Below are 13,320 nucleotides of genomic sequence, written 5' to 3'. Positions count from 1 at the left end.
AAATTACTACAATTGAGTATTACAAAATGTGTAGTACTTATTAATTAAAATGATCAATAACGAACAATAACGTTCATTTATTAACTTGAAAAGTTAACTTTGTTGTTAAAGTAATCCATATTTTGACATATATAAATTAATGCGATAGCATTTAAGAAGTTCTATTCTTAATTAACCAATATTTATCTACCTTTAATTACCTTTTTAGACTAAATGAACATTTGTCGTTATATTAAAGTTTAATAAATTGTACGTGTACGCTGTCATGAAAGAAGCACTTTTGTGAACAGACTCCAACGATAACATTTCGATATACTTCGCAAATTGAAAAATCGAAGAGGAACGGAACACAACTTCCGTTGCACGAAGGCAACACTCGTCTATTTCTTTCCGTGCGGTTCTTTAACATGACTGGTTTGTCGAATAGGGTAAGTGGCATTTTTCTCATGAAAATGCCGAATAAATGCAATAAAAATTATTGGATATGGCTGCTAAATGTACAATACGCCGTAAACTTTTCGAAAATACCAAATTTATGTCGGAAAGTGAATTGTAAAGTGTTAAAAAAAATAGCTAAATTCAAGTGTTCAATTGAACTTTATGGTACACGTGCCCATTTGATTTCGGGGATAAGGTAGTTGTAAAAGGTCTAAGGAAAAGTGAAATTATCAGCTAGGGTCGTAATATTTTCGAATATGTGAATACGTATTGTATATTTTGTAATAAAGGAATGTGTAACCGACAGTTTTGGTTGTCATTTGTAATATAACCTAGATTTCTATTAGAACACAGTTGATCAAGATATTGTTTTGTATATTTGCAGGCCGTTGTTATTGATGGTCGTGGCCATCTGGTTGGCCGTTTGGCCTCCGTCGTCGCCAAATACTTGCTTCAAGGAGGTAAAGTAGCAGTTGTACGTTGCGAAGAATTGAACCTCTCTGGTCACTTCTACAGAAATAAAATCAAGTACTTGGCGTATTTGCGCAAACGCTGTAACGTAAATCCTGCTCGTGGTCCATATCACTTCCGTGCTCCATCAAGGATTTTCTTCAAAGCTGTACGAGGTAAGTTTCATGTTCTATAATAACAAAAAATCAGTTTATGATGACTAAATTTTCTTACCTACATTATTTGAATTACAAATGTAACAATTTAATAGCTACTGATTTTTATTGCCCTAATATAATTATGATTTGTTTTAGACGGTCATTTATAAATGTGTTTCTTTACTTTCAGGTACGTAATGAAAACAATCTTATAAATAACACTAATGCGGCAGTGATGAACAATTTTTCTTACCTACATTATTTGAAGAAGAAAATGTAACAAAACCGATAACTGACGCGCCCACTTAAATTATATTTGTAGTATCTGTGTAAACAAATTTATAATTAAGACAAACTACTTTGTTGCAGGCATGATCCCACACAAAACTAAGCGTGGTCAAGCTGCACTTGCCCGTCTCCGCGTTTTTGATGGTATTCCACCACCATACGACAAGCGTCGTCGTGTCTGTGTACCAATCGCCATGCGTGTCCTCACTCTGCGTTCTGACCGCAAATACTGCCAAGTTGGACGTTTGTCAAGCGAAGTCGGCTGGCACTACCAAGATGTCGTTAAGAGTCTGGAAAGGAAACGCAAGGCTAAGTTGCGTGTCACTCTGAAACACAACAGAATCATGAAGAAGTTGACGGTTAAGGCTCGCGAAAACATTGCGAAGGTGGCGGAACCTTTCAACAAAATCATTAAATCTTACGGATACGAAGTTTAAAAAACGTACCCCTAAGTTTGTTTAAAATGATCGGAATTCATTTTTTAATAAAAAGAATAACATAAGTAAATTTAAATTGTTCTTTAACATTTTAGTAACCAATTTCTTTCAAAAGAAGAAATGTTCTGAAATTTAATTAATAGGTTGCTTGGCAATAACAGTGTATAATGTTAGGCAGATCACTTCCGTTGTTTTTGAACACGTTTGCTAAATTTAATTAATTTATAGCCAGATTGTTGGGATTGATGAAGATGTTAAATTATTAGAAACTTTTGTGGAATGATTTGATGGAGCGGCAGAAACCATGCCTTAAAAAACTTCCGAGCTGTCAGCTCAAGGTCGACTGGACGTGGGAACAGAAAGCTACTATGTAAACTATTTTAGTTCGACCGTAAAATAATACGAAAATTATATATAGTCACAAACAGCATACAAATACGAATATATTACAGCAAGCTTCACTTAAAAACACACATGCAGCTTTGCAAAATTTTATTTACTTTATATAGATAGATATTTATAATACATAATAAATATGTAAACTAGTTTATTAATATTAGTTATGTATGTTTCTGGGTATACTCGTACAACAATTTTTTCATTCAAACATTAATTTAAAGTCACTATTATTTTTTATCTGGGGCACATAGCATGTCTGCCTCCGTCAACTGGCATATTCATGCCCGTAGTAAATGTGGCCAAGTCACTGGCCAAAAAGCAAATAGCATTGGCCACTTCTTCCACATCCCCAGCCCGTCCAAGCGCATGAGTGATTTTGCAGTGCTCCAAAAATTTCTCATAAGCTTCGTCGTTCATGCCACCACTTTTGTGCAAGTTGGTGACTATCACACCCGGGTTAACTGAATTACATCGCACTCCTTTTGGTGCAAGCTCTAAAGCCACACAACGTGTAAATTGATCAATAGCCGATTTGGATATATTGTAAGCCAAAACATTGGGAAATGCTCGTAGACCACAAACGCTGGATGTATTAATGATATTGCCTTTTGTTTTAATTAGCTCAGGTACGGCGAGCATTGTCAACTGATACACAGAGCGCACATTTGTGTCCATAATTCTATCGAATTGGTCAAGGCTTGTATTCTCAATTGTGCCATTTTCAATAATTCCAGCATTGTTGACCAACACGTCAAGTTGTCCGTATCGTCCCAACACTTCACTTATAATATTTGACACAGCCGATTCGTCTGCCAGATTGACCTTTATCAATAACGGAGTCAATGAGTTCTCATTTTCACACTTGTCTGCTGTTTCCTTAAGATTTTCCACATTTCGTCCAACCAATGCCAGCTTGGCACCAAATTTAGCGAATTTCACTGCAGTAGCGGCACCAATTCCAGAACTGGCACCCGTTATTATCACAACTTTGCCCTTAAAATCCATTCTACTGTTGAATTTTCGATTGGCAAAATTTAAATCAGATAAAAAACAATACGACTTAAGTATTTAAGTTCTATTGGCTGATATCAGAAGCACTGTTGCTCCGCGATTTGTTCTGGTTCATGAGCACAAAAGGGGGTAGACAGAGATGTTAGACATTGTAGTTGCTTCATTTCGATTAACATATGTATGTACTTATGTATATATTCTGTTTGTTGATAATCGACTTCGCAGCTTAATTGGTTTTCACCTTGTACTCACATCATTTTGAAGAAGGTCGTTAGGTTTGAATTTGCTTGCAATTTAGCGTGGTGTCATAGCGTGTCTCCCGCCGTCTACGGGTATATTGTGACCAGTGATGAAACTGGCCAAATCACTTGCTAGAAAGCATATTACATTTGCCACTTCAATTGGTTGACCATAGCGTGCTAAAGCGTGGGTATATTTTGATTTTTTTAAAAATTCTTTGTAACCATTCTCATCCAAATATCGCTTCTGTAAATTAGTATATATAACACCAGGATTTACACAATTACAACGCACGCCACGGTCGCCAAGCTCCAGCGCTACGCAGCGGGTGAAATGATCAACACCCGCTTTGGATATGTTGTAGGCCAGCGTGTTAGGAAATGAACGCATGCCGCAGATACTTGATGTGTTCACAATGTTACCTTTTGTTTTTAATAATTCCGGCACCAATAGTAAAGATAAGTAAAATTGAGAACGTAAATTGGTGTGAATCATGCGATCAAACTGCTCCAGGCATGTGGTTTCAATGGTACCATCCTCCATAATACCGGCATTGTTTACTAACACATCCAGTTGTTTATATTTTTTAAGCGTTGACTTAGCAATGCATTCTAAATCTTCTGGCTTGCTAACGTCCCCGACTATTTGAAGTGGTTCGCCTTGATCTTTTGACTTGGCACATTTTATGCAATTCTTAGCTGTCGTTTTAAGTCCCTCGGCGCTGAGATCGACAATGGCTAACTTGGCACCAAGCTCCGAGAAACGAACTGCAGTAGCAGCGCCAATTCCTGACGCGGTGCCAGTTACTAACACAACCTTGTTGGTGAAGTTCATAAATTTAATTCAATATTTGCGTTTAAAAAATTTAGCTTTGCAATTTTTTTTAACTTTTAAATTTTGAATGAATAATATTTTAATACAAAATTTTTTGAAAGACAACTGTTTTGTATGACCCATTGTAAAATCAGACTAAAAGTGAAACCGCTAACTTTGGTACAACATGTAAGCCCCAGTATTATCCTTAGTAATGTACCTATCTTGATTTGAAGTAAAATATTTGTTATTCATAGGGTCAAGAAATAAACTATTTATTTTAATCACTCTAAAAAGTCTCCACTCGATTTTTATATATTTTCTTTATTATTATACTCTGACGGGGGTGTTTGTAGTTCCTGAGTTTTTGAGATATCGATATAAAATTTTGCACACGTCTTGTTCTCGCCAAGAAACTGCTCATTGGTCGGCATATAGCTGCCATACAAACTGAGCACTGAATGACCAAAATCATGTTCTTGTATGGAAAACTTATATGTGACAAAATATCTTCACGGAATTTGGCATAGATTATTGGCCAACAACGCTCCAATCCTTGAAGAAATTGTTTAGATCCGACCACTATAGCCTATAGCTACCATACAAACTGAACGATCAAAATGAAGTACTTGTATGGAAACTTTTTCTTCGTGAAGTTTGTTCTAGCAGAGAACTTACAACTTGTTTTAAGTTCTCTGGTTCTAGCTTCGGTGCACCAGAATTAACTTTTTTTCTATTAAAAAAACTCGTAGATTTGAGATTGGACATCGAGACGAATTTGCATTTGCGGGAAATTATAATTTTTATGGGTAACAATTCGCTAGTCTAACAAAAAATATAACCGACTAACTAACCCTATTATGAAAGCAGCTTCACTTCTAGATGTATATAGGTATATATATATGTACATACTTAGGTATGTAGGTATGTTTGTAAATACATATTTATGCAAGTTATTGATAATTTTGCTGTATCACTTTCAATTGGAGCCAATTAACTGACAAAAGAATCTGTGAATACATGATTGAGTTCCAAAAACATTGTAGAATAATTGCAATCATCCATGTAACGAGTGAACCTATCAAATATATTTATAATAAATATATATCACTAAAATTTATTATTACATTTTATAAATATATTTATGTATAACGATATCAATTTTTAACAAATTATGTGTGAAACTACTTATGTATGTAAATAAAACTGTAATGTACATTTACGAACATGCAACGCATCTATAGTATTTGATGGTACATAATGCCAAATGCAGTTTACTTAATATGTATGGATGTAAAATATATATGTATGCTCATAACCAATTTATCGCGGGCACATCGCATGGCGTCCACCGTCTACTGGCAAACTGGCACCAGTAATGAAATTCGCCATATTACTGGCCAGAAATGCGATCACACCTGCCACTTCTTCCTCCAAACCCTCGCGTCCGTCTTCATGTGTCTTGCTAGAATGTTCTAACCACTTTTGGTAGGTCTCATCATCCATATCGTCACTTTTTTGAATTTCCGTAACATCGACGACAGGGTTAATTGAATTACAGCGCACACCTTTTTCTCTCAATTCAAGCGCTACGCAACGGGTAAATTGGTCCAATGCAGCTTTTGAAAGATTATATACGAGTACACCGGGAAATGAACGTAAACCGTTAATGCTTGATACGTTTACAATGCAGCCTTTTGTCTCGATTAAATAGGGCACAGCCAACGATGTTAGTTGAAACACGGCGCGCAAATTTATATCCATAACGCGATCATACTGAGCCATTGTAGTTGTTTCAATGCTGCCAATCTCAATAACGGACGCGCTGTTAACGAGCACATCAATACGTCCGTAAGTGGCTATGGTTTTATCAACAATATGACGTACCTCCTCCTCATTGATCATGTCCGCATGCACAATCAATGGTGAGTGATCATGTACATCAATGACCTTGTCGGCAACAGCACGCAAGCTCTCATTATTGCGACCGACAACAGTAAGTAGGCCGCCCCACTTGGCAAACTCCATGGCGGCTGCGGCGCCAATGCCAGAACAAGCCCCAGTGATAATAATAACTTTATTTTTAAAATCTAAAGGAGATGGCGGTAGTGGAATAACCACGGGCTCCTCTATATCGATTGAATGATTGAATCCAATTGGAAACATTATGCAGAATAAGAACAAAATTTATCTAACTTCGTACAGACGGATATGTGTAGTAAAGTAAATGGCTAAAGAAACAACCGACACACAAGAATGAGCAACGAAAACTGTGGGTTGTGGACTGAACAGCTCTAAGAGACGTGATCACGTTAGGTCTATCAAATCAGCTGCCTATTAATATTGTTTATTCGCCTTTCTGTACCAACAGAAAACAAAAAATGCGATTCGATCGTACATAAACACATACTTGTACATAATCACTTATACAACTTGCATGAATGTGTATACACAGAAGCTCCTCTTTATCTATCGCTCTCACGCCCACTGGACTTTTCTCTTGGCCATCAGTGCTTGCCAAACTTTTTATGCATTACACATTTATTAATTTTAAATGTTGGGTAGGTAGTAACAATTGCACTGAACTCTTTTGTCGATGATAGAATTTCCGTGAATGAATTTTATTATTATATGAAATACTAGTTTTGAATGGGAAAGTAAAAAAATTTGTTCAAAGTATTGACCATTGCTTTTTACACATTTTGACCACCTTTCCAGCATTTTGTGGGACCATGACAATAGAAATGTTCATCTTTTGAAGCAAATCCATCAGACACCCTATTTTCGACTTATGCGTAGAAATCGAAGTGCTGCTCAGCCAATGCGTGTCCCATCGATGAAAACAATTGGTAATCGGAAGGGGCCAAGTCTGTGGAATATGGCGGATTGGATGCGCTCGCAGCCAAGTACTTAGATTGTATCCTGTACCGATTGTCGTGTAACAAAATTACTTTGCCGTATCTTCTGGCCCATTCTGATCGTTTTCGACCAATAATTGGTACAAATTGATCATTTGTTGTCTGTAGCGATTAGTTTTAACAGTTTAACCTGGTTTTAGAAGCTCATGATATACCACACCCTACTGATCCTAGCAAACCAGAGCCTTCTTACCGAATCGATCTGTTTTTGCAGTCGATGTTGATGGTTGTCCCGAATTAACCCATGATTTTCTCCATTTAGGATTCCTAAAATAAATTCATTTTTCATCGTCAGTGACAATTCGATGCAAAACTGAATTTATTTCTTGTCTTTGAAGAAAAATTTCACAAGTGTTTTTTTGGGTTTCCATTAGTCTTCCATTCAATTCGCGTGTCACCTATTTTCCATACTTTTGGATCTTTCCCATAGCTTTCAAACGTTCTGAAATTGTAAGTTGTGCAACATTTAACATGGCTGCCATTTGCTTTTGATTCAGAGTATCATCTTCGTCTAATATGGCTTGCAGTTCGACGTCAATTTTTTGGTGCTATTCTATATTCTTCATTTCTCACATCAAAATCATTATCTCTGAACCGCTAAAACCATCTTTATGTTGCTTCTGATAGAGCATGATTACCATATGCCTCGATAAACATTCGATGCCGTTCCCACGACAGTCGGGTCTACGTAACCGGAACGGACCCGGATTTATTCCGGCCAAGGACTGTCAACTCGGCAGATTTCTGTCGCTACAACAACAACAACAACATAAGCATTCGATGCGACTCTTCTTCAAATGGAAACAAAAAATGAATGCTTTAAATTAATGTTGTTTGTTCAATTACTGTAAGATAAAAATTAAGGCTGGTTCACAACAAATGTTCCCTACCAACACATTTGTATTTTAACGATTACTTCATACCGGTATGCGCACATATTAGCATACAGGTATAGCAAGATTGGGAACTACTGAACAACAACTAAATGTAGATATAGATCGTTTGTTGGAGCAACTTCTTACACTCTCGCCGGCAATTGGTTTTGACTATTTTTACGGTCAATGATATTTTGATAAACTTGTTTTGTTTGACAATTTTGCTAGCAGATTTTCCACAAGCGACACTATTGGAATAAAAAATAAAATAAAATGATTTGCTGTGTTCGCATCTTTTTAAATTGGAAGTTGTCCATCAAAGGGGTGTGTATAGCGAATATATGTATGTTCGTACATATAAAAAATTTATATTAAATTCTTTGAACCGAAAGTGAAAATCTAAAGCAACAAAACTGATTTGTTATACCAACATAAATTCATAAGAATAACCATTTGTGTGACTAAATATACGAATATATTATACATTACATAGTATTTAGGAACGTGCCGTTGTTTTTTGTTTTGACAGAAATAAACTTATTAGTCTTTTAAATGTTGTTGTAGCGGCAGAACTCTGTCGAGTTGACAGTCCTTGGCCGGAATAAATCCGGGTTCGTTTCGGTTACGTAGACCCGACAGTCGTGGGAACGGCTCTTAAATCTTCACTGTTGCTGCTTATACATAGAAATTACATATCTGTACATATGCTGATAAATAAATTATGTATGTAAATGTATAGACTTTTTATTTGCGGTATTAAATAAAGTACAAAATTTTTTAACATCATACTATTTAAATATAGAAAAACGTAAAATTAAATAGAATTAAATGCAATTTTCTGTAGGTATTACTCAGTTACCGAGGACACATAGCATGTCGCCCGCCATCTACGGCCAAACTTATACCAGTCGTGAAAGTGGCCAAATCACTAGCCAAAAAAGTGATTGCATTTGCCACTTCATCTGCTGTGCCAGGCCGACCTAGAGCATGTGTTGTTCGGGAATGTTCTAGGAACTTTTTGTATGTTTCTTCATCCATTCCTCCGCGCTTGTGTAAATTAGTAATGGTAACACCAGGATTAACACAATTCACACGCACACCTTTGGCGGCCAATTCCAAAGCAACACACCTAGTAAATTGATCTACTCCCATTTTCGAAATATTGTAAGCTAGCACACCGGGGAACGACCGTATACCATTTACGCTAGAAACATTTACAATATTGCCTTTGCTTTTAATCAGTTCGGGTACGGCCAACATTGTTAGATGGTATATAGCACGTAAATTGGTATTCATCACACGATCATATTGCTCCAGGTTAGTATTTTCGATACTACCTGTTTCAATTATGCCAGCATTGTTAACTAATACATTCAATTTTTTGTATTTTTGTAACGTCTCCTGCCAAACCCTTTCTGTGTCAGCTTCTTTGGAAATGTCGCCTACAACCAAAATTGGTTCCTTACCAACACACGCACACTGACTTGCTATAGCTTTCAGATTCTCAGCATTGCGTCCATTTAGAGCAAGTAAGGCACCCAATTGGGCAAATTTTACTGCTGTAGCTGCTCCTATCCCAGAACTTGCTCCAGTTATGAGCACAACCTTTCCCGCAAAGTTCATGGTTTAATGTTGATAATAGAATCACAACTGGTCATTATATAAATTACCGAAAGATAAGTGCTATTTGTTTTTATTTCTTTACATTATTTTTGCTTCTCTTTCGACATTCTTGTTTTGGATTCATCAGCTGTTTTCAAATACAACGACAGTAAAGCTGAAACTAGATAACACGCGTAGGCGATGTGAAATGCATACAAATTTTCAACTTCAACGCATTAAGATATGACGTTAAGGTGTTTTCGATCGGTATATTTGCAGTGAAGTTAATCCGTGTTTTTTCTATGTTCTATTTTTTACTTTTGGTATGCGCAAGTACGTTTTTACGGTTCTCCAAACGAGAGAGGTAACGAGTACTAAATTCTTCAATACTTTCATTTACAGTGAGCACTTCTAAGTCTGGATAGAGGACGTTATTTCTAACAAAGAACGGAGCACCTATAGTACGAACAACTTTAGTTATTTCGTTCCTTGAAGAACGAGCGTAAAATGAATTTGTATGTGGTATTTCAGCGATCTAACCCAGTTTGGATCGGTAATTTTTAGTTTAAGTCTGTCGTCTTTAGATCAACACCTAGCAGCAAGGTTCCTCCGTATCCTCCTGTCCCGTGCTGGTATCGAGTCCAACCCGGGCCCCGAGGAATTCTTCTGTTGCATTTGCGCGAACCAAACTTCACCTCGGTTAAGTGCAACACATGCAATGGATGGAGCTATCTTAAGACCTGTTCAGGCCTTAAGGCCCATGGGAATGGACCACAAGTTACGTGGCCCCATGCTGCCAACAGAGAACGTATATCATATATGATGTGAGTTATGTAGTTTCTTCTTAACGCAATAGCAAATTGGTTTTGATTTGTTTACAGCAAATAAACCTGTTGCTTTGAAATACCTTTTATTTTATTGCCGTCTTTTAAAACAAGAAAAGTGGGAAAATAGGCTTTAGAAATTCTGCAAGGGCGAATTTTTAATTTAGGGTAATTAAATTGATTTGGAATCAAGAATCTGCGCCTTAACGTATATTACAAAAAGCGCTCGAAATACATACATATGTATATACAACTAACTTTTTAATCCATTGTCACAATTTTAATATATTTAATAAAATTCCATAAAGCATATTTTAGTTAAATTTTATTTATGTAAGTATATATAAATTCATTAAAAACTAAAACAAATTCATATATATAACATCTCAGAATGTGATGTACATACAATGTACATATACATCTATTATCAAATCACCGTGGACACATAGCATGACGTCCTCCATCTACTAGCAAACTAGTGCCAGTCGTAAAAGTGGCCAAGTCACTGGCTAAAAATGCAATAGCATTTGCTACCTCTTCTACGGTACCAGGTCGACCAAGAGCGTGTGTAGTTTTCGCGCGTTCCAAAAATTTTTGGTATGTCTCCTCATCCATACCGCCGCGTTTGTGTATATTTGTTACAACTAATCCAGGATTAACACAATTTGCTCGAACACCTTTTGGAGCAAGTTCGAGAGCGATGCAACGAGTGAATTGTTCTAAGCCCATTTTAGAAATATTGTACGCAAGTACACCGGGGAATGAACGTATGCCATTCACACTTGATACGTTTACGATATTCCCTTTGGACTTTATCAATTCCGGCACAGCCAACATTGTTAAGTGATACACAGCACGCAAATTGGTGTTCATCACACGATCATATTGTCCGAGGCTTGTATTCTCAATACTGCCTGTTTCAATGATGCCAGCATTGTTAACCAATACGTCCAATTTATTATATTTTTTTAAAGATTCCTGCAAAAGTCGTTCCGTGTCATCTTCCTTTGATATGTCTGCTATGACCAAATGTGGCTCCTTACCAACGGCAGAGCACTGTTCTGCAACGACCTTCAAATTTTCTTCATTACGTCCATTGATGATTAGTAAAGCTCCCAATTCGGCGAATTTTACTGCAGCACCTGCTCCTATACCGGAGCTGGCTCCTGTGATTAACACTACTTTACCCTCAAAGTTCATGGTTAAATGCCGGTGTTGACATAGACGCCAAGTTATTAATAGAATATTATGTAATCGTCTTGTATAAAACTGACTTTTACAGGAAGAATAATTTTTCGGTAGTTTTAAACAATTTACTAATGAAAAGTTCGTATAATACCATGTATTTAATAATTATTTAGGTATGGCCATAAAATTAGAAGAGATTTAAAACACTTTAACTACAATCATTGTATAAATCTACATTATGCAATAATACTGTGGCGTACACGAGTACCAGAACAAATCAGAATTGACGATAAACTGTCAGAAGCAACTAGACAGCGAATTCGTAGTTGCCAGAATTTTCTAGCAGCGAAGTTTTGTTAAAAATTTACTATATAAGGGCTGCCGGACTGTGCAGCAGACACAGTTCTAATTAGAGTGTTGTCGTGTAAAGAGCAATTAAGCTAAAGCAATAAGTTGTAAGTTCGAATAGCGAGCAATAAGTGTTAAGTTGTTGGAATTGGAAATAAAGATAAGTGTATAGCATTAAATTGGGACTTTAATTTAACAATCCAGTGATCGAGCTCAAGAGTGAGTTATAGTTAGACGATTTATCGAGAAATCCGTTACAATACAATAACTGCAATAGAGCTACATAACAATAGTTGGGACTCATATTTTTCATTTCATAAAAATGAAGTGTACAAAGCCAAGGTCTCTTAAACCAAGGTCATATAAACCAGAAGTAGATTTAATGGAAAAAACAATCGATAGTAGTTAAATACATGAATATATATGTATGTATATGTTTGATTAATATTTTAATGATAATTTTTAGTAAATATACATATCTAAATACACTTTTTTTTTGTCCCTAAATAGAGAATAGCAGAGAACTTAGAACCACGAAAAAGTGCAAATTGAATTTTGTATGATGCTCGATTGGACTGTTAACAGAGGTGAACATTCCGAGCACGGAATTCACCCTTTTCTGTGGTATTCGCTGCTATTTAACTGAAATGAGAGTTTATAACAACGTTCTCTGGCAGAAATACGTGTCTACCAACATAAAGAGAAAAATAAAATACTTTAAACAAAAAATACAAATGCAACTTCACACATGCGTGATTATTTTTTGTCATATAAACAATTTTTATGATGAAAAATTGATACAATATGATTTTTTTTGCAAAAATGCGAAAGATTATGCAAAAAATATATATTACTTTTTTAATAATTTTCTAATTTCAATTGTTAATTGTTCTAAGTTCTCTGGTTCGATCATACCTGCTCGTCGCCAATTCGCAAATGATTTTGCCATGATAACAAATTCTACATCAAATATTTGCCAACCTCATTGGCAATAGATTGACAGTTGGTTGGCAATAATTATTGGCTTTGGAGATGCGGCATTATGATTGATGCTTTGTCTGTACAGTGGGACTCCATGAGAAGCGTATAAGTACGTGCGTTGTGCGTTTCCTGCACTTGACAGTCCATAAAGCAAGCAAGACAAGTCCTTAAAGATATATATTTAACATATATATTTCCTTTCCAATAGGCAGACGTATAGAAAATTAAAGAATTCAAATAAAGGGTGCGAGTTTATCTAATTGCCATTTTCCAAATGCACGTCCACATAGTAGTACAAAATTTCATATAAACTCAAAAATTACGAAGGATTTTAAAAGTTTAAATTTACC

The 13,320-nt window shown here is 36.1% G+C and overlaps 6 protein-coding genes across 6 annotated transcripts; 1 reads left to right on the top strand and 5 right to left on the bottom strand.

Moving 5' to 3' along the window:
- The first annotated feature begins 281 nt into the window (after nucleotides 1-281).
- RpL13A (ribosomal protein L13A) lies at nucleotides 282-1,841 on the top strand. Its single transcript, XM_014234067.3, has 3 exons — nucleotides 282-428; nucleotides 824-1,064; nucleotides 1,416-1,841. Exons 1-3 carry the CDS (start codon nucleotides 408-410, stop codon nucleotides 1,769-1,771), a joined length of 618 nt encoding a protein of 205 aa, XP_014089542.1. The 5' UTR covers nucleotides 282-407; the 3' UTR covers nucleotides 1,772-1,841.
- Nucleotides 1,842-2,246: 405 nt separating this feature from the next.
- On the bottom strand, nucleotides 2,247-3,369 carry LOC106617078 (meso-2,3-butanediol dehydrogenase). The gene has a single exon (XM_014234066.3). It carries the CDS (start codon nucleotides 3,173-3,175, stop codon nucleotides 2,405-2,407), a length of 771 nt encoding a protein of 256 aa, XP_014089541.2. The 5' UTR covers nucleotides 3,176-3,369; the 3' UTR covers nucleotides 2,247-2,404.
- Nucleotides 3,370-3,475: 106 nt separating this feature from the next.
- On the bottom strand, nucleotides 3,476-4,447 carry LOC106617077 (uncharacterized oxidoreductase TM_0325). The gene has a single exon (XM_014234065.3). The coding sequence runs from the start codon at nucleotides 4,253-4,255 to the stop codon at nucleotides 3,476-3,478; it is 780 nt and encodes a 259-aa protein (XP_014089540.2). The 5' UTR covers nucleotides 4,256-4,447.
- Nucleotides 4,448-5,300: 853 nt separating this feature from the next.
- On the bottom strand, nucleotides 5,301-6,537 carry LOC106617060 (meso-2,3-butanediol dehydrogenase). Its single transcript, XM_014234039.3, has one exon. It carries the CDS (start codon nucleotides 6,398-6,400, stop codon nucleotides 5,558-5,560), a length of 843 nt encoding a protein of 280 aa, XP_014089514.2. The 5' UTR covers nucleotides 6,401-6,537; the 3' UTR covers nucleotides 5,301-5,557.
- A 2,218-nt stretch (nucleotides 6,538-8,755) lies between these two features.
- LOC106617056 (3-oxoacyl-[acyl-carrier-protein] reductase FabG) lies at nucleotides 8,756-9,745 on the bottom strand. The gene has a single exon (XM_014234032.3). It carries the CDS (start codon nucleotides 9,648-9,650, stop codon nucleotides 8,883-8,885), a length of 768 nt encoding a protein of 255 aa, XP_014089507.2. The 5' UTR covers nucleotides 9,651-9,745; the 3' UTR covers nucleotides 8,756-8,882.
- A 1,016-nt stretch (nucleotides 9,746-10,761) lies between these two features.
- LOC106617055 (3-oxoacyl-[acyl-carrier-protein] reductase FabG) lies at nucleotides 10,762-11,933 on the bottom strand. The gene has a single exon (XM_014234031.3). It carries the CDS (start codon nucleotides 11,651-11,653, stop codon nucleotides 10,886-10,888), a length of 768 nt encoding a protein of 255 aa, XP_014089506.2. The 5' UTR covers nucleotides 11,654-11,933; the 3' UTR covers nucleotides 10,762-10,885.
- Nucleotides 11,934-13,320: the final 1,387 nt, after the last annotated feature.

Source organism: Bactrocera oleae, chromosome 2 (assembly GCF_042242935.1).
Source record: "Bactrocera oleae isolate idBacOlea1 chromosome 2, idBacOlea1, whole genome shotgun sequence".
Lineage (NCBI taxonomy): Eukaryota > Metazoa > Arthropoda > Insecta > Diptera > Tephritidae > Bactrocera > Bactrocera oleae.
The sequence above is the reverse complement of the archived record's forward strand: the minus strand, read 5'-3'. Positions and strand labels throughout refer to the sequence as shown.

Excerpts from the sequence above, each read along its gene's own strand:
- RpL13A (XM_014234067.3), top strand. The coding sequence starts at position 408 with ATGACTGGTTTGTCGAATAGG. Across the intron at positions 429-823 it reads TGACTGGTTTGTCGAATAGG|GCCGTTGTTATTGATGGTCG; the intron begins GTAAGTGGCATT and ends GTATATTTGCAG. Across the intron at positions 1,065-1,415 it reads TTTCTTCAAAGCTGTACGAG|GCATGATCCCACACAAAACT; the intron begins GTAAGTTTCATG and ends ACTTTGTTGCAG.
- LOC106617078 (XM_014234066.3), bottom strand. The coding sequence starts at position 3,175 with ATGGATTTTAAGGGCAAAGTTGTGATAATAACGGGTGCCAGTTCTGGA.
- LOC106617077 (XM_014234065.3), bottom strand. The coding sequence starts at position 4,255 with ATGAACTTCACCAACAAGGTTGTGTTAGTAACTGGCACCGCGTCAGGA.
- LOC106617060 (XM_014234039.3), bottom strand. The coding sequence starts at position 6,400 with ATGTTTCCAATTGGATTCAATCATTCAATCGATATAGAGGAGCCCGTG.
- LOC106617056 (XM_014234032.3), bottom strand. The coding sequence starts at position 9,650 with ATGAACTTTGCGGGAAAGGTTGTGCTCATAACTGGAGCAAGTTCTGGG.
- LOC106617055 (XM_014234031.3), bottom strand. The coding sequence starts at position 11,653 with ATGAACTTTGAGGGTAAAGTAGTGTTAATCACAGGAGCCAGCTCCGGT.